We start from the raw sequence: 22,692 nt of genomic DNA on the forward strand, positions 1-22,692 counted from the left end.
ACTTCACTTTTATTTTAGCTGTGTCATCGTGCAAAGGGCGACACAGGATGACAGCACGGTAGGCAGTAAACTTTTCCAAACCGAGTCCTACTGCAAGATCACCTCACTAAAAAAGTGTAATGGAAACAGAGAGAAGGGTGGTGGAAGCTCTAAATGCTAGTGATGACGGCTAAACTACTTTAAAAAACGACTATAAACTGGAACCACAAGCAACTGACTAATCTGAATATTCAGCCAAAGCTGGCAGCTCAGAGTCATCTTGGAAAATTCTGATTTGGGTGCAGCCCTGGTGGTGGTGGTGGTGGTGGTGTGTGTATCCAAGTATTTTTTTCATTTATTTGTGAATACCACCAGAGGACAAACGTGACATGGACAATGAACCATTATGCCAGATAAAAAGATTTGATTGGATGTGGTAGCAAGCAGCAGTCACCATTCAGTGAACTATTAAGGATCAGAAATGTTGTGTTTATGTGCAATCGGGGCAAATTATCTTTGGTCATTGGTCACACTTTTTTCTGTATTTTAATTTTTGTAATTTTCAAAAATAAAAATGTAAGCATAAAAATATAACTTGCTTATTAAAGATTCTCAGTTTCAGCTTTTTTTTGTTTGTTTTTTTTTGTTTTCCTGATCAACATTTACATTTTTGTCATCTTACATGTGAAGCTAAACAACCAAGCATGAGAGTAGACAGTGACTCAAAAGAGCCATGGTACAAATTCTCTAGTAGCTGACTGGTCTGCACTATAATTTATAGCATTTATAGACCGTTTTTCTGTTCTCACGCTCACAATATTAGTAGACACATACTTTGAAGATTTATCATCACAGGGTTACTATCAGATGTGTGTCACACAAGGAGACTAAAGCACACGAGAACATAAAACTTAAGTGAAAATCTGTTTAAATGACAATCTACAACTTTAAGAAATGTGAGTGTTTTGGGTGAAAATCTGTAGCAACTTTCTGCCCTGAAGATGATTATGTATTCATAATATGTGATTATTCAGCATTATACACTACCTAGAATGGTTGTCATTATAATGCTGACATTATAAAAGATGTGCAGTATCATAGATAATAGTACATTTAAAGCATTCAGGTTTTCATCAGGTTCATAAAAAGGGTAAAAGGTGATACCGTGACAGTTCCTGCTACATCCTGACTCACATTAATCTGTCACATCTTTACTCTCTTCATTCAGTATTTCCTCTTTATATGCTGTCATAAAATATAATGTATCTGCTCACAAAGAGTAGGCAGCAATCCCACTGGGGAAAACAAAAGGGGCATGTGTATTTTAGTAGGATGAGAGATGGGAGGGGAGGTTTCGTGACGTTTCATGCAGGCCAGGGGGGTAATGATTTTGAGTACCGAGGATCATTATTCACTCCATGACTAAGTGGGAATGGAAGAGAGCCAAAGAATCCAAAAAGTAGGCGAGGAAAATGAGTGCTATCAACACCATCCCACGACCTCATGAAAAAAAAGGAGACAAAGGAAGACAAACAGAGTGGGAAGAGAGCAAAGATGACAGAAACTATGAACACAGCAAGAGAGTGAGAGAGAAAGTGGGGGGGGGGAGGGGCTGAGATAGAGGTTAAAGACTCGACTGGTTCTGGTCAAACCATCACTTCATCTCAGATTCTTTTTTTATTTAGTATTTTTTGACCAATGGCACTGCCAATGTTGGAGTTAAAGGGAAAACGGGGGGAAGAGAAAATCCTTCCTATTGAGGCCTCGCTGCCAAAAGTCTGAGTAGCTTTGCTGGAATTTACAAGCCAGTGATGTCAGGTTGATAAATAAATTATATCGATTTCATACACACCAAATAAATCTGTCATGACTGGCAAGCCTAATCAAACGGTCAGAACAGTCACACGGATAGGATGCCTGTGAAATGACAGGGGGCTGACACACTTCAAGAGATTACAGAAGTGCTTTCCATTTTATTTTACACTAGTTCAAAATAAAAAAAAAAGAATATTAACACGTTTTATTTTTAATATATAATTGCCTATAACAAAGGTTTGTTTTATTGTGGAGGGCAACAACTGTAAATCCAATCCCATTTTCTGTATTAGACATTAGTATTATACTATTATTAACTCATCACAGACTATCAGTGGGTATGTTAGCTGATGAGTACTGTAACAAAACATGTCATGCCAAAGATATGAAGATATTTCCCCCATCGAAAATCTTGGTTTTCAACTGTAAAATGTTAAAAATTTAAATGGATCTATAACAGAAATGTGTATTTAATGTATGCTTTTATGTTGAAAAACAAATATTGGCTGATTGTTATAAGTTTTCTTTTTAACTCTCATGTATAAATGTGTGTTTTAAACATCCAATATCTGTCAGGCTGTGGCATGTGTGAATGTGGTTATGTATACTTAAACTGCACGTTGTATTTTTAAGGGAACATTTTACAGTGTTGCTAATCTTTGAGAAGCACACAGTAACTACACATTATTTTTAACCTGAACAAAAAAGATGTGTGTGTGCAACGTCTCCTTGGACCAAATGATTAATTAAGATAATACTGGACAGATTAATTGAAAGTGAAAATAATCTTTAGTTGCAGCCCTGCAGGAAAGTATCATACAATCACTATATCTCACCTCACAGAGTTTGCCTTTCTCCCCTCTGCCTTCATGAAGACTTTCACGTGATCAAACGAGGCGTGAACATACATCTTCAACCTGAAACACAAATTCACATCAACACAGTCACTTAGTGCATCAACTCCCAAAAAAGACAAGAACAAAAAGGTGTTTTATAGTCGTCTCTGCTAAGGTCAAAACAAGCGTAGTACAGTGGAGACCAAATGTACACTTGTTTGGTTTGCTGTGTGATATATGTAGAAGCTCTGGCTGACGTTACTGTAAGAGACAATCCTGGTGATGATGAGCCATGGCATCCGAGCATACTGTAAACAGCAAGCAAATGGGCCATGGAGAGTTAAATCCCACTCACTTGGATCCAGACTAAGCAGAAAGGTTTTGTCTAGATGGTTGGCACTGGTCCAAGTCAGGTGTCTATTTAAATAGAGTTTACAGTATACTCTGGCTGCAGGTTTTACAGTAGAGTCCTTACTGCTGACAAACATTAGGTCAGTGGAGTCAAATCACTGTTATGTTAGAGGTCCGGGTAAGAAATACTGAGTGGGTGGGTTTAGTACATATTGGGAGAAACATGAGCTTGGGGAATACAAAAAGAAAGTGAAGCAAGAGCAAAATTACCCAGATAAACATAGAAAAGTAAGATGGTGGGAACAAAGAGCAAAAGCAACAAAAGTGAAATTGGATTGAGTTGGTTTAATATGAAAGATCAGGAGAGAAAATGAACTTTGAATAATAAAATCTTTACTTTCCCAGACTGGATTTTTTTTTGCATTAACACAAATAAATCTAGTGATCAAATGAGTGACTCCACCTATGTACAGTGGGGAGAACAAGTATTTGATACAATGCCAATTTTGCAGGTTTTCCTACTTACAAAGCATGTAGAAGTCATTTTTATCATAGGTACTCTTAAACTGTGAGAGTTTGGGCAGTGTATCAAATACATATTCTCCTCACTGTATATGCTGAATAGGAAACATTAACTTCCTGGGAGTGTTAAAAACCACAGGACTGTGAGTGTAGATCAAAACCAGCACAACAGTGTCAAGGTGTGGAGAGTACACATCAACAGAGGGTTAAGTGTAAAATTAATTCATACACATTCAATTTATTTCAATTAGAAATACAAAACAGATCTGAAATTTGTTGTGGGAGCAAAGCAGCCATAAAAACACTTCGCGCGCACCAATTCGCTGAGAGCTATATTTGCATCTCAATCCATTCCCTCTCATACAAAGGCTCGTGTACATGCAGACTGATTTGTAGTTAGCCTGTAACTGAGGCACAGTCCTTAAACCAAACCATTGCCAAACTCAATTACAGGGGCTCTGGCCTGGCGTGCCGGCAACAGTGGACCTGCTACAAATCATCTAAACCAAAACTGCAGTCGTGGCTACATTTGGTTTTATTACAGAAAAAAATGATGAAACTCATATTATACTACATGAAATACAACAGGCAACAGAAGCTGATACAGTACATGCATGTTCAAACTGCTTCTATGCTATGTAATAATCCCAAGACACTACGGTGTAATAGCAGACCAATGTGTCTACGTCACGCTGGGGTTTGATTCCAAACCCTGCTGCTGACGTGCACATATCACTGGCTCTGCATTTCAACTGTAATTTTTTTGAGCAATTCAATTAGTTTTGTTTTCATCACTCTCTATCATGTGTTATGAACAAGAGAAGCAACTAACTAAACACAGCTTCACAGTAAAACTGCTCATTTGAACTTATTTGAACTTTTCAAATGGAAACAAACCATATACCAAACTGGTGGTCTATAATCAGTTTTGTTTTTGTCAATTTATAAGTGCAGTGACAACCAAAAACACTGGCTAGTGACACTTCTACCACTGTATGCAACACATAATCCAGTGTTTCTGGCTTTGCCCCTGAACTCAGCTTACCTTGAGAGGTGACTGGATTCATGATATCACAAGATTGTGTGAGAATACATCTCGTCAGGGTTCAAGTTATGTGCTTGTTTCCAAACCGCTGCTGGTTCAGACCAATAAGTGTCCAAGATCTACTGGCAGCTACAGGCGTGATTTAGGTGTGATGACAGCGAGAGGTGATAGCCCGTGATAGACAGATGATTCATCCAATCACCTGCCAAGGATTTTTTGACAGTGTCTGCACTTTCCCAGACAGTTTCAAAGGACAACTTATCAGATGGTTCTGTGTCACAAACCGTCAGCAGGAACTGTATTAGAGGTCATTAAATGAACTTAATATACTATGATTATGAAAAGCACTAAATAACGCCTCATCACAATGGCCGTGGCATACCCTTAAAGTGGCTATAATCAATATGTTTCATCATATATGTATCAAATGACTATGTGTAATGTCAGACATGTCATTCAGAGGGATGAATCATTAAGCAATTGTGCAGTTCCTCTCAGCTTTAGAGGGCTCCATAGTGACTTTCACTTTTTAGCTGTCCAGCTGCAACTCTTGGTTCACTCTCAGCACTTTCAGACCATTGTTTTTGGTGCACCAGACAGCTGTTTTCATAGAAAAAGCTTCAAAACCCCATTGTACACTGGTTGCTCAGCATCAAGGAGTCAATAGAGAGCAAAAACAGAGCCAAAGAAGAGTGCTAATTGGACTTACATTCACTCAGATGTAAGTGTGCCAGAAACACAACTCCAAATGAATGATTACTGCTCTGTAACTGAATGTGTAAGTTCACCATATCAACATAAAAGGTTATAATATGCCACAGTTATGTTCACAACTTATTCACTCTGGCCCTGAATGGCTGAAAAAGGTTTTTATCTTAGGTTTAAGTTTGAGTTATAGATGTGCGTTAAGGGTTTATGATGTACCAATGGGGCCTACACACGGAGCTACCATAAAGCTGACGCACAGCTCCTCAAACATTTAACTACTTGTTGGGGCTACAGCAGCTACAGAGATACCACAAGGATACTGTGAGAACTGTGATTTGTCAGCATGGGCTGCGTGTATTTTCTTCTGCAGGTTTCCGATGCAGGTGGAGATTGTGCATAGAGAAAATTACATTAAGGAGGTTTAAGACAGCCAAAGTCATTCTGTTCTTTTCACTGACACACATTTAGCAATGCCAGCTCCACTGCAAACCTTCTGCTCATTGCAATCATCTCACTACATCAGCGTACTAAACAACATTAACATGATGACAGTAGGCAGTCATTTCCTATTAGTAATAACCCTGGGAAAGTGTTAAAAAAAAATTATATAGATAAATAACTCAAGTTCTTCAAGTATATGCGTCAACCAACTCTTTTCAAGTAATGTAACGCCTGTTTTTAAGTAAATGGAAGAATGTAAAGACAGTTAATGTGGTCGTCACTGAACTGTAAAGCAAAATCTATGCAGCAGGTATTTATAGCAGCAATCCTGTTGTGTCAAATATAACTTCAGCTTTTAAGCAGCACTATTCATCAATGTTAATGGCTTCTTTGTTCACACTTTGTTTCACTGGGCAGAGACAGATAACAGTGACACAGCTGGACATACAGTAGAGCCATTTTCCAAGGTAGGCAAACATTTCTAATGATCAAAAAACCAAAAATACTACAAGGAAATAAAGCGTTAAGAAGACAAAAGCTCACTTTTGACGTGCCACAGGGTCCGACTCTGTGGGGTGAATATAAGGGGTCAAGATCTGCTCCAGGGTTTTCCCATCAGGCACCCTAAAAAACAAGAAAAGAGATTTTTGGAGGAGGAAACAAATGTGGGAGAAAGTTGATGCATGTTAGCATCCAAATCAAGTCAAATCACTGTAGTAATAAATAATGTTTCTGTGCAGCTTTTATAATCCTGGGCAAACATGTGCACATCTGAATGCTCACTCTTGCCAAGTTACAGATTGTGCACATGATGCTTTACTAAAATGTTCTCTACAGCAACAAGAACTTCACTCTGAGAATTCAAAGAATAAAACCAGATAGGTGCATAAACGTGAATGATATAGTTAATAAAAGACTGGCACTTAGGCTGAGACATTAAAAGAAATTGAATCTTGTGTAACTCACCTCCTCTGACTGAACTCTGTGTTGCTCTGAGGAAAGATGAGCTTCAAGTGCCACATGAACTGTTTTTCTCTAAATGAGACACAGAGAAACACATCTTTAGTTCGAGCTTATCGAAAACAGTAGTGTTTGATGTTTGTTTTTCAACAGACGGATGAGGTCACCATTGTTCCCTTCACAGTCAAACACAAATGCCCTTGTTTAAATTCAGAGCATAAAATGGATTCAGCCTTAATCTGTCCGAGACAATACGCCTGGCTGCTTCCAAGATCTTGTCCATCTGTGTGGCTGTGTGTGTATGTGTATGTGTATGTGTGTGTGTAAATGAATAAACCAGAGTCGCCATGGAGACCATGACATATACACTCAATACTCGGACACCAGCTGGGGGATATCACATAATGATCACTTATTCTGGGGTAATGCTTTGGGCAGCAACTATTAAATGTGGTTGGGTTTTCGGGGTTGCTGGGCGTGCTCTACAACCAAACATTTATCCCCTAAACAGCTGCTGTGTTCATACTTCCTAATGTCTTCATTATGCAGTAACAGTCAACAATATGTAACATATCAGTTTGGAGACATGAATAACAAGATGTGACTCTTTATTATCATAAAATAATGGATTAATTACTAATGACGCAACGTTTTACTGGTCACTTGTATAATACCATTATATACAGTAGTTTGTTACGGTTTGTCACATTAAGAAGTGAAACATAGAAAGTACGTTTTCCTGCAACTGAGAAACGGCATCAATAACTCGTGTTGTACCAGAGCCATTTGCCCCGCATACTGGGCTGAAATTAACTACAAAGACTTGCTGACCAAGACCACAGAATTTCCCATATATAGGACGGAGCTGATTCATCAGCCCCTCCTCCAGCTGAGCAGAAGGACTGAGGCCTTGATGGATCTAACGATGAAGATGAAACATGCCCTTAGAAAGACGCAAAGCATAATTGTAAGGCACATACAAGACCTTGTTATTAGGGCTTAGTACTCCCTAAGAGAGATTTATAGCACAACTTGGAGGCTTTTTTTGATATCTGCAATGCAAAGACTTGAATATCTTTCTTTACTTAACGCATTGTGATATGCTAAATTTTAGCATGCTTTTGTCAAATAAATCTTCAAATACAGCTGAAGACTAGCCAATCAACAGAATATCAACTATTGCGTTTAATTATTATTTATTTTATTATTATTTACACTGGGACTCTGCACCACTACTGAATGGAAGCATGATTTGGTCTGTCAACATGTCTTATTTTTTGCATAAATGTCCAATTGTGCAAAATGGTACTGTACATCCAAAAATCTCTTCACCTGATGTTGGACTTAGTAGTAGTACACATCATGTCAAAAAGTAGAATCAAGAATAAAGATTTGCGTATGTGATGTTCGTAGTCTGTTTGCGCCTGAGGAAGATCTGATTGATGGAAACGTTGCACAGCAACGGTAAATAAATAAACAGACAACAGTGGGAGCAGACAACAGTGTGTGCACTCTACTTTTTACTCAAAAAATTGCCAAAATGTAAACCTTGAACACACAGAAAACCCTGTGTATTCCATATACAATATTACCACTGGAGAGGTCTGAAATCTTAACAGAGTTACAATACCTGCTAAGAGTTGCTGATAAGGTCTTGTTTTTTTGTTCTCTTGTATTGGCAAAGGCTCAAGATAAGTCTTTGTGTGTTAAAATCACTCCTGTGCTATCTTTGTTAACAAATATTAGCATGTCATATACCAACAGCTAAATACTAGTTAAACAAATACATAGTACATATTCTGCAAAACTCCATAATCATTGGCCCAAGTCACTCAGCTCTACCCCATGTGTCCCTGGACAGCAGACATGGTTCTGATGCTTGTGATGTTTTGTGGATCCAGATGGCAGCATTATACAACAGAGGGCATGTTTTTTTCCTTGAAAACAGAAACAAGGTTGGTAGGAGGAGTTCAAATGTGAAAAAATGTGCAAAGAACAGCCAAAACACCCCATGAAAGGTGGTTATGAGTTTCCACTTGGTTGTAAGGAGAGGGTGAGGGGTAAAGCTGTAGGTAGTGGAGGCAGTGTTAAGAGTGTAGTCAAGGGGCTGGGTGGGGATTCCCTACGCAACTGTAGGAGGTACCCAACACCTCTAACCCCTTAGTCACAGGAATTTATATGTTTGCTTAGTTTTGGCTGAGTTTCTTCTTTGGTGCGTCAGTGTGTGTACACGTGTATATACGCGCAGGTGTGTATGTGTTTGTACGTGTAAGAAAAAATGAGGGTGGAGCACCAGGTGTGATGCCATTATTCTGTCATTACAACAAATGGAAACTATGTCTTTTGATGGAAAAGGGGCTTGCCCAAAGATGCATGCAATCATTTCAGGCAAGGCCACAGTGCATACCTGGGATAAGTGCCATCATTCATTGTCGGGAAAAAAGAGGAGAGAGAAGCATAAAAAAGTCAAAACATGAGCACCCACAGTAGAGGACGGCTGCCCTGAATACCAGAAACTGCTGAAAAGTATGAGGACGCACTGCCTCGTCCTTCAACAGCTATTAGTGAAGAGCCTTGAGCAAAACATTCAAACTCTAAAGGACTTCAGTGGCAAACAGCAAAAAGCTGGTTCGGCATGGCAGCTCCTGTGTGTCATTGTGTATGAGGAATACAATTCCTCCTGAAAACGTGCTTGTTCTAAATGCGATTAAGTGCTTAACTCACAGAAAGATTATGTTGAAAGGTTTATAACTCCAACAAGATTTAATTTGATACACAATCTGCTAACTTACATGGCCTGCATTAAAGGGCATTCTTTCCTGTAAGTGGGATTATTCATCAAACAGCTTGTGTGACCACAGGAACTAAGCCTAACTATATAAAAAAAGATTGGCATTTGGCCAGTATAGAGTGGAAAAACCTACTTTGGTCAAACCTCTGAGTTCATAATTGATACTGAAAAGAGTATCAATCTATAACTGTATATGTGTTCAGTATTTGTATACATGCGGGAAACCATATTCTCCAGAGTCCAGACTCTGTGGGTATTGGGGGGAAGTTGATGATCAGGATTTTCAGCTCTGGAAGTTATACTGTGAGCTCTAGACTCTGTTTAGTCCCATTGTGAGGGCAGTTACATTTAGTCAAACCTCAGTGTCCTGGAAAAAAATAAGGTTTCAAATCATTTTCAACCACCTAAGTTGAGCAGAGAGGTAGTAGTTAATTGGTAGTAGTTATTTGTGTCCTTCAATGCATATACTCAACTCAATATCACGATCCAAAGTAACTAAGGTTTTGTGAAAACGAATGCTATAATACATAGGCTAATCAAGCGCTGGTTTTCATATGTAAGCTAGCTCCATAATAGGAGTTTAATACATGGCTCCATGTCGTGGGTTTGAAATGTGCTGTCTTTGTTCTTCTCTTTACAGATTCAGTATAAATTCTGTGAGAGTACAATTGACAATTTTAGCTTTAAATGTGAATCATTAAAGGCTCAGTAAGCTTAAAATAAAGTGGCCTTTTCGAAGCAGTAAGACAAAAGGTCATATAAACTACCACAAATTCTCATATAAAAGCTGGTATTTAAGACAGATGATGCAAAACTTTTAATGTCGAAGTTCTGGAGGAAGTGTTGTGCTTAACATTGTTTAGGGAAAAGGGAAAAGCGGAATACCTGATGGGACTCTTGCTGTATCGATGGAGTTAGTTCTGTGAAAATGGGCATAGCATAATAATAATAATAATAATAATAATAATAACTATTTACCAAGACAACAGGTCAACATGGAGGAGGTTTTGAGCTGAAAATCAACTGGAGCAACAAGGACAAACAGAAATAAATGCCTGTCTCTAATATAAGCCTGTCCCAATTAAAGGCCACTGAGGTAAATAAAAACCCACAATCTGACAATTTACAGTAGTTTGTCATAAGCATGCTGAACCCATTAGTTTTCCAGGATGAGACTTTGGCTGTCTCTCTAAACTCAAACTAAGTGAGCTCAAGTCTTTGCAACCGTCTGCATCTCTGAGAAAGACAGAGAAATAAAGCAGACTCTGAGAAATAAAGATGAATTCATTAGCAAGGACGCTCACACTGTTGATTAAACACGCGACTTGAGTTGCTTGTGCCATCAACACTAGAGAGCAGAAAACCTCACTGGTGTTCTGGCAGTTAGAGCAGAAATCCATCTGGCTGGATTAAGGATTGGACAGATCCAACAAAAATGGTGTAACATATGAAATCGTGTGTCCTGTGTATCTGCCCCATCAGAGACAGATGCCAGGATTTGGGTGGCAAGTGGGTGCCGGTGGAACGAGATGACAGGTCTTTGGGGCCTCTTTGCTGAAATACAAGAAATAAAGCCAGTATTCGTGGTTGGATTCACAATGCCAGAGGATGGGGTTGCAGAAAGGCTGATGGATGAAAGGGAGAAAAGACAAAGATTACAGGCAGCTGCATCTTAAGATCCTTTTTTCGAGTTATGGATTGGGCCTCAGTTGCTGGACAAATGTTAAGATGTGGATCTGCTTTCCCCCCCGAAAAGCCCAGAAAACAAAGGTGCTATCACTTGTAGGATCTAGGTATGTGTGTGAATGTCAAGAATAACATACAGCCAAGCTGAAACCTCAATCAGGCTGTGATGATCATTACTGTGGTCGAAAAAAAAAAAGGATGAAAAAAAAAAAACAGGGGAGACAACTTTGCTATTCTATGAATTTGACCACTAATGGGACAAAAAAATGTAAATTGAGTCTAATGTGCCTGGTCATAAGCTTTATGTATTCTGTCATCAACTGACATGGACCAGTGTCGCACTGGCTGAAATGTGAAAAGATAATCAAGTCATTAAAATTCATCATCTGGGGACCATGACTGTGTGCACTTAATTTTTCAGCAATCCATCCAAAAACTGTAAAAGTATTTTGCTCAAAACCAAAGTAGTGGACCAACAGCCCAATTTACAGATGTAGCCAAAGTAGTGGTGTGGCTTAAAAATGAGAAATGCTTAATGGCCAAAAGTCATTATCACATTGGACTTATTCTGTTCTGTTCTTCTTAGTACAAAACTATGCAATTAATTTTTAACACATGGAAATTAAATCATTGATCAATCAAATATGACACATGACAGGTTTATATTCTCACTAGCTCATGCAGCACACTGAGGTTTCTAGTTAATTTACAGTTTGGAATTATTTTACTCACAACTACCGAGAAGCATGTAAGCTCTCAGTTATGTGGCCAATTGTGATGACAGCATTTGCAACCCTGATGAAACTTCTGCTTGCCATTCCGATGCGGAGCTTGTCGTGGACAGGCAGCCGGCGCAGACTCTGCTCTGCATCAGCAGTGATTAATCAAGCAAATGACAGCCAGAGGGTTGTCTGTTGGAGACTACAAACATTTGACTCAAGTTCAAGCTGATTGTTTCGTTTGAACTTAGTTTTTGAAAAGTAGCAGTCCCGTCTCCCGCCATGAAAACTGTGGTGAAATAGTCTTCTGTCTGCTTTCATACGTTCGTGCATTCATTCGTCACATACAATTTCTCAACACTATCACTTTGTTGTGCTGAATGTCTCATTAATTGGGCTAACTAGGTTACTGAGACAACACCTGTTTTCTATTGTCACTTGATGGCAAGCTTTAACTATGGCATCTCATGCAATTGCATTTTCCCCACACCCTCCCAGCAGCGGATGACTGTGGTGATCTGTGAGATTCAAAGTCTGCTTGGAAGCAAAGCCTGTTATAGTTTATGATGGAAGCAAACTACAAAGAATGCACTCATTTTTTAAAAAGTTTGCAATGTTCAATTACTTTTTTGATTAATCGATTAGTTGTTTCATCCTTAAAATGTCACTGATTCAAAAAGTCCAAAGTGACATCTTAAAAATTTCTTGATAATTGTTTGACTGTGATAGAAAAATTTTAATTTAAATGAATTCAAATTACTAATGATTAATCAATTATCATAATAGTTGGCAGTTAATCTAAAGGTTAGCAAGTAATTGGTTAATTGATTAAGTGTTGCAGCTCTCAAGTTAATTATCTTTACTGTGTGTAGTGAAGGCTTCGGTATGTCTGCTGGCAAAAGTGTCAGTAAATTTCCCAAATTGTAGTGCTGGTGTGTACAAGTAATCAGTAGGTGTGGAAACATGCCATTTAGTATTGTGCAAACAATAAAAAAAAAAGAGAGCATATATCTGTTTCATTTCACACAATAATAAGCCTTTATGGATTAAAAAGCAGAACAAGAAAGAACAAGCAGATAACATAAAGGAGTGAGACGATGATTGATTATTTTGTAACTCTACGTAAAGCTGAAGCAATGGGAGAGGAAATGGTCTATTCATACAGCCAACAGAAAACAAAGGCAAGAGGAAGAGCTCAGCATGCTGATATAGCCAATGCGTATGGTCGATGATGCATTTTGAATATTTTAGAATGACTGGAAGGGGGTTTGACAATCTAAAATGGCACCTTAAATAAGGCACACCAACACAAATAGTTCTCAAACAGACCTATGCACTCAGTCCACTCAGTCCAGGAATGTACATGTAAGTGATTATTATCACCCTACTTTATTTAACTAAACAATTATTTTTGTCTAATGAAATAGTTCATTATTATTCAACGTCTGTTCAATATTTGCAAATGATGTCCACCCCTAACCCAGAGAGCCGAGGTTAACTGAGACTAATACCCAATACATGGAAGACTGACACACATGGCAACCTAGTAATGCCGCCTCATGGTTGCATGCCTCCACCAACCAGTGAAGTTGCAGTTTACACCCATGACCTGTTCAGACTCATAATATATGTAGTGAAGACTTTAAAAGGAATTTAATAACAGTACCACAGTTTCAAGGTGGGCACCCAATATTAATGTCACCAATGTCACCATCCAACCAAAACCATCCAACCCCCTTCTATTAATGAGTTATGGCATTGAATAATGGCCATAAAAGTGTTTTTTTGCTAAATATTATGATATCACAGTGAAGTTGACCTTTGACCTCTTGGATATAAAATGTCATCACTTCATCATTGTATCCTATTAGACATTTGTGTGAAACTTAATCATAATTAGGCTATGGCTGTCAGTGGCGCAAAGTCATAAAAGTCCATACCAGCTCATATTACTAATCATTTCAAGTTATTACAGAAATATGTTCAGTAATTATCCACAGTAACTGCTTCTGCGATGTGTTGTCCAGTCCACTCAAGCTGTCTATGAGGAAACTGCCCTGCCATGCCAAGCTGAGGCTGTAGAAAACATAATTCCACCCTAACACAACTACTCCCAATGTTCTGCCAAATGCCAGCTATTATATACTTACCCTCCAAAGGCTGGACTGAGAGGGAGCCTGTAATTTTTCATCAATCTCTTTACTGTTCGTGTCTTGTTTTTGAAATTAGTCATCAGCAACATGTGGAAAGAAAGTAGTTGCAAACCATTATTTTGCGTACAAACATTTAATCAAAGAGACGCATGCTCACAAACTCACACTCATACACACGCACACACACACACACACACACACATTTGCCAGGCATGAAAGCCCTCTAGTCAGCTGTCTGCCAGTAATGATCCTTCTCTGGCAGTATGAGTGCGTAGCATGAATATGTCGCTAACCAGCTGCAGTCACACTGCTCACACATCTGCTTTTTATATTATGTACTTGGTACATTCTGAAGCACATTCTCTCTCTAGCTCCCACAATTTATTGTACACCTTTCATCCCATCCCTTGTGTCCGTTTGCTGCACTGTGAATGGGACACTGTTGTGGTTAGTCGAAAAATCTTCGCAGTGAGACATACTGAAATTTACCAGACTAAACAAAGGAATGAGGCTGAGCAGCTGGCTCAAGGTTTCTGGACGGGAGACTGCAGCTGCGGTGTGGCTTTTGCTGGAGCTGCTGTGGGGATTTAGCACATTTCCCAGGTGTCAAACATGTATGAAATAACTAAAACTTAAAAGGTACACTAGTCTCATCCTACAAAAACCTTGTAAGCATCACCATTTCACAAAGTGTTGGGTTGGAAATGCATTGGGTTGGAGGGTGGGCAGAGTCTGCTACTACAACCTGACATAATGTTGCCTAACCCTGAGATGTGACATGCACATTTAACTCACTGCCTGCAAAACATCACAGATAGACATGACAGAGTGGTAGACTTTAAGGATGGAAAAGAGGGTGGTGAGAGGGAAAGTAACAACGTAAAGCCAGCTGGAGGGACTGACAAAGGATTCTTTTAGTGGCAATCCTGATTGGCACCTAATGTTGTCCCTGGGCATTTCAGACTTGTAAAACTTTAATATGCAGTTCAATAACCATTTTCCCCTCTTCCCCTCTATTCTTCCACTGAGGGATTAGAGTGGCAGGGCTCAGCCTCAAAAGAAAGGGGAAAATGAGTGACAGAAGGTTGTCCAAGTGGGAAAAGAGATGCCAGACATGACAAGACCACCAGTTGAATTGGGTAAATTGGAAAAGTGCCCCTGCGAAAGAATTACGGTACCCACAACTTCGGGGTCTTAAAGAGGTAATAGAGTTCAGTCTCTAATTTACAAGTCTGCATGTTGACGACACTTAAATAACTTGGGTCCCACTAGGGACAGGTTAGATAACAATGCATGCCTTTCAAATGATGTGTGTTAAGTGTAATCTAATACATGAATCATAAAAATGCTTTGTCACCATTTTCCAAAGTTTCTTCACTGTCCAGAAGTTGTCTTTTTCTGTTTTCTCTTTTTTTCCCCTCAGTTAAGCTAACGTCCCACAAGACAATGCTTATTGGAAGATGTTTCACATTTCCTTAACATCAGTACTTACCTGAGCCAACAACACCTTAGCACCAACACCAACACATTAGAAAACTACTTACATGTATGAATGTCAAAATGTCAAGGATCTCATTAATGGTGACATTAGCTCCCTTAACATAATGCAGATGGAGGTTAGCAGCTTAGCCAAAGCAGAACGGTGACCTTCTCACAACAGGGTGGTGATTAAAAGCCCCCTGAGGCAAATTTGTGACTGTGATATTGGGATGTACAAATAAAATTGACTTGACAAAAATTGACTTGATGAGACCCACCAACCTTGTCTAGTGGTACAGAGCATGCTATTACTTGAGTCTATTTATCTATTTGCCCTAGGATACCCAAGTTTGGAAAGGATAGATCGACTGATTATACTCTAGACCTACCTCATGATAGTAAATGGCCTGTTTACTATGCATTCATTTACATAAGAGTCTATTAATGAATGGCTGGAAGGTGTAATACATTGTCAATGTAAATGTGAAGAATTCAGCCTCGTTACAAACACAGTAAAAGAAGTTTACGGTTTGCATGTGAAGGCAGTTTCAATCCAGCGTAGACTGATACAAAATATATAATGATGTAATGAATGTGGATATAGCTATATATAATAACTATTGCTGGAAGAGAATAAAGACCATAAATACTATGAAAATTGGAGTTTCGTTTTATGAAAATCTTAAGATTATAAGTTTAACTTGATTAATATCATAATGGAAGAGAAGCACTATAACTACCCAGTGATAGCTTACCTGGATCATAGATGCAACATAATTTATGTTTATTGCACTTACATGCTCAGCAGAGAAAGTGCATGTGTAGTATTTGTACCCTTGTGTGTGGATGTGTCTTGTGTTTTGGAACACTGACGACAAGACAAATATTGAACTGACGAGAGCCAACAGAATGGCTACAACTTTCCAGTGTGGAGGATACCCTGCTGTACATCAGTGCTACTACAGGGCTGTTTTTTAAAGAGTAGCAATGCTGAACTCTCTATGTGAAACTGGCCACATCTCCCTTGAGAATTTCTCTACCCTCAATTCACTCAGTCTGTAAAAGAGTGTTCTACTGATATCACCAATACCTCAGATAATTCAGATAACTTATCTCTCTCACATTTCAAATACACAGGTAGATATCCATGTTTCATCACCATGCAGAGCCAGGAGATAACTAGGGAGGAGCCAGCATGAGATACAAACTGCTGTTAGGGCTTAACAAGAGTGCCATCCTGTGGCAAAGTTTAACAGCACTAATCAGAAGCTCATTTGGCTGCAGACTTCACCAGAGAACCATGAAGTGTTGTCTTTGACGGTGACTGAGCGTGTCATAAACAGTCACACGATGTTTGGATAATACCTGTAGTGGTGTTGCTCTGATGGAACTCCAAACACCTGTACTGTTGTATTTCTTATGTTTGTGCTCTGTATTTTCAGTGATACTGTAGCACCTGTGTAAGATCATTATTTTGTTAGGATTTGTTTTGGTTTTTTTTGTTCTACGGTTGTCGAGTGGTTAGAGCGTATGCCACATAATCACAGTGTCCCTGGTTTGAATCCGACCAGGGACCTATGCTGCAAGTCATTCCCCTCTCTCTCTCTCTCCGTTTCCTGTCAGCCTCTCTGCCAGATACTGACCAAAATAAAGGAGCCCAAAAATACATCTTTTAAAAAAAAAAAAAAAACAAAAACAAACTATAATTCAACACAATCAATTATCTCAACTTGGCAATGACCAAAAAAAAAAAAAAAAAGACTGTTTTGCGGTCTTTCTCATGTGCATAAAGGCTTTGGCTATTGTCTAGATTTTTCAATCATCCTGTCATCTTTATGTTTGATCTCTAATGCATGAAAATGAAACAAAAGTCTATCGATGAATGGCTGGAGGATATAATACACTGAGAATTTACTCTAATGGTTTAACTCTATTTTTATTTAAGTGTAGCTTATGGTTTACAGGTTGCTTGGGAAGGCAATTTCAATCAAGCACAGAAATGATGGACTCCGCCACTAACCAAAAAAAATAATTAGAACGATTAGAGTCCAACATTATGAATGCTGATTTGAACTTTATTGAGATTACTCAGCAGAGGATGACACAACTAGTATAACAGTTCCAGTCCTGTGTTTGTAATTATTCTGTCTACAGTCTGAATGTGTTGTGATTGTACTTACTTTGTAAAGAAGAAGGTGGAGTTTTCCTTGCTTTTAGTGAAGGTGATGGGGAGGAACCTTAACGTGATGTTCATTTTCCTGGCACTGGCTGCCAGCTTCTTGGTCTGAACAACAGAAAAAATAAAGATATGATATATTCTGTACAATATTAACTAAAGCTGTGTCCCTTTTTCCATATTACATGCTAATTTGAAGTAGGTTTTGAGTATGTTATGTGTTCACAATAAAATGTGAAAAAAACTAAGTAACTATACTTAAAACAGTCAGCATGCATAAAAAAAACACTTTAGTGCTGTTGATGGACACTGTCGCATCACAACGCAAGGCACAGAGAGAAAGAAGCAGTTCATAGCAACAAAATATTTAAATAGGTTGCAGGTGCTGGAAAACAAAAAAATAAGTATGAAGTCTTTGGAAAAGCATTTTATTTGTCTTTGTCAAGTTTAATTTGTAATTCCAAAGACATAGTTTGGTTGACATCCAATAGTACATGTTACATAATTTCCTCTTAAAGTATGTTGACTTTTTTTTTGTATGCAAAGTGCAAATCCAGTATCATAATTAATATATAGTGTATACTGCAGGCAATTAGTTTGTAGTATGGAATTAGGACACAGCAACAGCATTTTCTGTGTACAGTATCATCACAGAGAAATACTACAAGTATAGTAAATAGTTTCTATAGAAGCAAAAAAAAACCCCCACACACATCAACAAGATTCACACAGCCAAACTGAATAACGCAACAGTTAAAGACATTAATAAAGATTTCACAGCAGGCTGCTCCAGACAAAACAACTGTTCGGTGAAACAGGATGTAACAGCAAGCTTCTACTCTCGAGCCCGAACAGATTTGTTGGGACCACAGACCGACTGACATTTCAGCTCAGTGGAAAAGCCAGTTGGGGGTATGGGGGGGGGGACACATCTCCTGCAAGAATAAATAAGTCTAAATACCAAACATCTGTTCTGCGTCAATAAATCTGACCGTGCAAGTTTCATTAACAATTAAACCGAAGATGACCTGAACTCCTCCTTACTTCCCTCATCTAAATTTGAAAGGACAGGCCTTTCCTTTTTGGCGCCCATGCAGCTCTTTCATGACTTCATATTGGCAGGTAGTGAGAGACATTAAAAGAGATTTATTAAAAAAGGTAGGGCTACACAAGGCTAATAACAGATCACAGCACTTGCAAATGTTCTGGAGGAGGCCCAAATCCCAAAAGTTCATCATGTGCCAAGCCTTTATCTCTCGCTGAGAATAAGCCTCATTATTTTGATTGATTTGTGACGCTGCAGCAATCACATCCTCTAAAAATCCCATAAAAAGATAATGTATTAATCCAAACGATCAAATATTACTTGTCTTGTGTTGTGGTAACAATACAGGTGAAAGCTGGCGGGGACACTGGATATTACATAAATCAGTGTCTGTGGTTTGGAGTGACTGCAGTAAGCATTGCATAACGACCAGTGAAGCAATAAAAGCACAGAGAAAAACATTTGTTGTTGCTTTCTACTATTATTAAGTTTTTATGATAATAAATGTACTTAATTATTGTTTACTTCTTGTGACTTCAAGGAGGTACAAACTCTTTTTCTACATATATTTGTTATAAATGCAAGTAATAATGCTGCACTTTACCAAAAGCCATTCCCAAAAGCATCTCGGGGTTCAAATAAATAAATAAATCAAACCTATTTGCTGCATCATTTCTGAAAAGTAATCCTAATAAACTGTGTCAGTTGAGGCGCTGGCTTAACACACCTCTCTTTAGATAACGTGGTCAGTATTTGGGATCAGTCTGTTCCTGCTTTGGATAAAAAATGATTTGGTTTGTGATACATTTCAACAGTGCTTTCAGTACCCAGAAGCTTCCAAATTTTACCTTGTATAAACTTTCAATTTAACCATCTTTTTTATGCCAAGATCATTTTTCAACACTCAGGAGAACAGTCTTTGCTGAACTGCCTGAACGGTTATGAAGCGCTGCCCTTTTCACAGCTAACACATGAGCAGTAGTGACAACACCGCAGACAGCAGCATCTGGTTTCAGTCATTAAATACCAAAACAATTCTTCTCCGTATCAAGAACATACATGTGTTATTATTTGAACAAAATGAGACAATAACTTTAGAATGCCCTTCCCAAATGGAGTGTGAAATTTAATAGTACATCCAGATATATTGGATGTATCTAGATCATAAAAAACAGCTTTTTTGCCTTGTTTTTCTTTAATAAGATTTACCAATTAAGCAAGAGTCTCCAGCCGGGCTACTTAGATACTTGGGAAGAGTGGTGGCTTTGAGCTAAATGTTAACATACGCACCTGCCAATACTAACATGCTGATGTTAAGTAAGTATAATGTTAATCATGTTCACTGTCTTAGCATGTAAGCACATTTGTTAATTGGCGCTAAAACACAAAATACAACTGTATTTGGTAATAAACAGAAATCTGGATGAATTAACAGTCTGATCTGATGACGGCGCTGGATGAAAAGTTAAGGAATCACCAGAGTTATTATAATTCATCCTGAGGAGGCTGATTTAGTTTTTTCCTAGTATACTGCTATGTTAATTCACACTCTGATCAATTTAAGAGGTACTCTGGCTCCAGCATAATCTACTCCGAGCTTTTTTCCGCCATCTGATGTATAGTACATGAGTCATGGGAGATAAGTTCATCAATAAATCAAGCTTACTTTTAAAGTAGAGCGGGGAGTCCGGATGAGATTGTCTCTGTTGGCACCATCAGCAAACCTCCCTGTATCCTCCAGAAACCTGTAGTCTACAGGTAAGGAATAAATAATAAATAAGTGTGTTTTTCTTAATCCAACAACCCTGAAATGAATTGCATGAACTGAATCTTATGCTTAAAACATGCACACCTGCTGCCATCCAAGAGAAAAATATCTACCCACATTATGCAAAACAATGTTTCATAATAATTATTTTTGATGTTAATGTTGTCTAATGTGGTCAGATGGTTGTATAGGAGATGCTCACCATTGAGAAGTGTCATTTCATCAAACAGTGAGAGAGTCACGAAGGCCGTTTTATTCCTTACTCCACTGCATCCTGATTCACCCTTGTGTTTCTTCACACACAGCAAGCTAAAGAACAAAGAAAGAGAGATTTTTAAAGTAGGGCTCCAATTCTTTCACATTTGTTATCTAAGATCTATTATCTAAAGGACAGTTTGTCTGCTGAACTCAGACTGACAACAGTGCAAAAACCCCTGACTAATTTAAACAAATAACTTGTACTGCAGGTGGACAAACACTACTAGGTTTTCTCTTGTTATATAAAGTGGTTTCATCATTCCAGAGTGATTTTCAATATCTGTGTGCGAGGAAAGAAACCGAAGAAAAGAAAACAAACCGATTTTTTCCTGATTCATGATTATGCTGACTTTCGCCACGGGCAACTGGCCCAGACAGTAAAGATAGAATCATAAGAAGCTGAGAGCATTTGTGCTCCACTTTTCACTCACTACCAGCTGAAACTCTCCTACCTTCACTATGCTAATAGGTGCACAGCTATGCAGCAAGTTCAATTCACTTTAAATGGAGGTTGCGCACAGTAGTTGGCCTTTGAAGCTTACACTGGCATTTAACAAGACTCGAGAGTCTGCATCTCTTTGAGGCTGTGCTGAGGGCACAATGGTACTTGAGCTAAATGCTAACATCAATAGAGATGTAATGTAAAATGCTTTGAAAAGCGCTATATAAGTACAGCCCATTTACCATTAGCATTTACATTGACAATGCTAGCATGTTGATGTTTAGCAGGTATAATGTTTACCATGCTCACAATCTTTGTTTAGTACACTAGCATGATAATGTTTGCTAATTATACTAATCACAAAGTTCAATATTGAGGCTGATGGATACATCACCAGTTTTCCAGATATTCAGTCGCAAACCAAAGTATTCGACAATTTTAAAATTTGATTGGATGATGGCAGCAGATTAAAAGGTTCGGGATCAAAGTTCTTACAATTTATCCTCTGAGGAACAAAAATGTCTTTACCAAGATTCACAGGACTATATTAAATAGTCGTGATGATTCTATAAAACCCAAAAATGTTAACATTATATGTGCCATACAGGAACAATTTGAGGATCAAGTCTTTGGGATTCATCCTGAGAGAACTTTTTTCATTTGGGACCAAAGTGGTAAACCGACACAGACTGCCATCTCTAGCATGGCTTAAATAACATTATCAACGTATCAATTATCTTAAATAGTTGTCGATTAATATTATGTTAATCAACTCATTTCAGATCTAAATAACACAAGAATTAAAAGGAGCCATTCTGTGTCACAATCAATGCTTTTGCTTTTAATACTTTCAAGTACATTTTGCTTAAACTGATGTCTTTTAATTAAATAGGATTTTGAATGCAGGACTCTTATTTTGGAAGAAGTATTTTCACACAGTAGTATTACACAGTAAGTGAAGTATCTGGGACTGAAATGCATATTACCAAAACTAATATGATTATTCAAAATGCTTGTGAGAAGACTTTCATGAAGATCTTACTAAATGAAATAAATCCCAGCATGTAAAGACACAATTTCAGACACTTGCTGAGAGACAGGTATTTGGCCAAAGTCAGATTGAAAGACTGTATCTGTTGAAACTATGCAAAAGGAATGCTGAATGATGCCCAAAACAACAGGCAACCATGAGAGACGGGGAGGGACATTCTCTAGTGCCCGCTGATAAATCTTAACGACAAATTCAAATATGACCTTCAACATGCCATTAAGTACTTGAAGGTTAAGTTGTAAATGTTTCCACATCCACAGAATTCGAGGAATAGGCCACGGACCGTTGCTATTAACTGTGGCATGATGTTCCCGGCCATGAATCAAAATAAATAGTCAGTAAAAACAAATACATGGCCACAAGTCAATCGTAAATATTATATTACCGCAGGCAAAGGCAGAAGAGACTTTTTTATAACTAACGTTGCATAATTCTTTAGTGATTATTGTTTTTTGATCAGAAAAAAG

General features: G+C 38.3%; 1 protein-coding gene across 3 annotated transcripts in view; it reads right to left on the reverse strand.

The window, feature by feature from the left end:
* Positions 1–22,692, reverse strand: part of znhit6 (zinc finger HIT-type containing 6) — a 33,525-nt gene that overhangs the window by 8,033 nt on the left and 2,800 nt on the right. For all 3 annotated transcript variants that reach the window (XM_053322798.1, XM_053322797.1, XM_053322799.1), the window contains 6 exons: positions 20,677–20,783; positions 20,373–20,458; positions 17,666–17,769; positions 6,664–6,732; positions 6,241–6,321; positions 2,631–2,711 (listed from right to left, as the gene is read on the reverse strand). In XM_053322798.1, coding sequence (XP_053178773.1) covers positions 2,631–2,711; positions 6,241–6,321; positions 6,664–6,732; positions 17,666–17,769; positions 20,373–20,458; positions 20,677–20,783 — 528 coding nt within the window. The remainder of the gene's footprint in view (positions 1–2,630; positions 2,712–6,240; positions 6,322–6,663; positions 6,733–17,665; positions 17,770–20,372; positions 20,459–20,676; positions 20,784–22,692) is intronic.

Source organism: Scomber japonicus, chromosome 7, assembly GCF_027409825.1.
Source record: "Scomber japonicus isolate fScoJap1 chromosome 7, fScoJap1.pri, whole genome shotgun sequence".
NCBI classification, from domain to species: domain Eukaryota; kingdom Metazoa; phylum Chordata; class Actinopteri; order Scombriformes; family Scombridae; genus Scomber; species Scomber japonicus.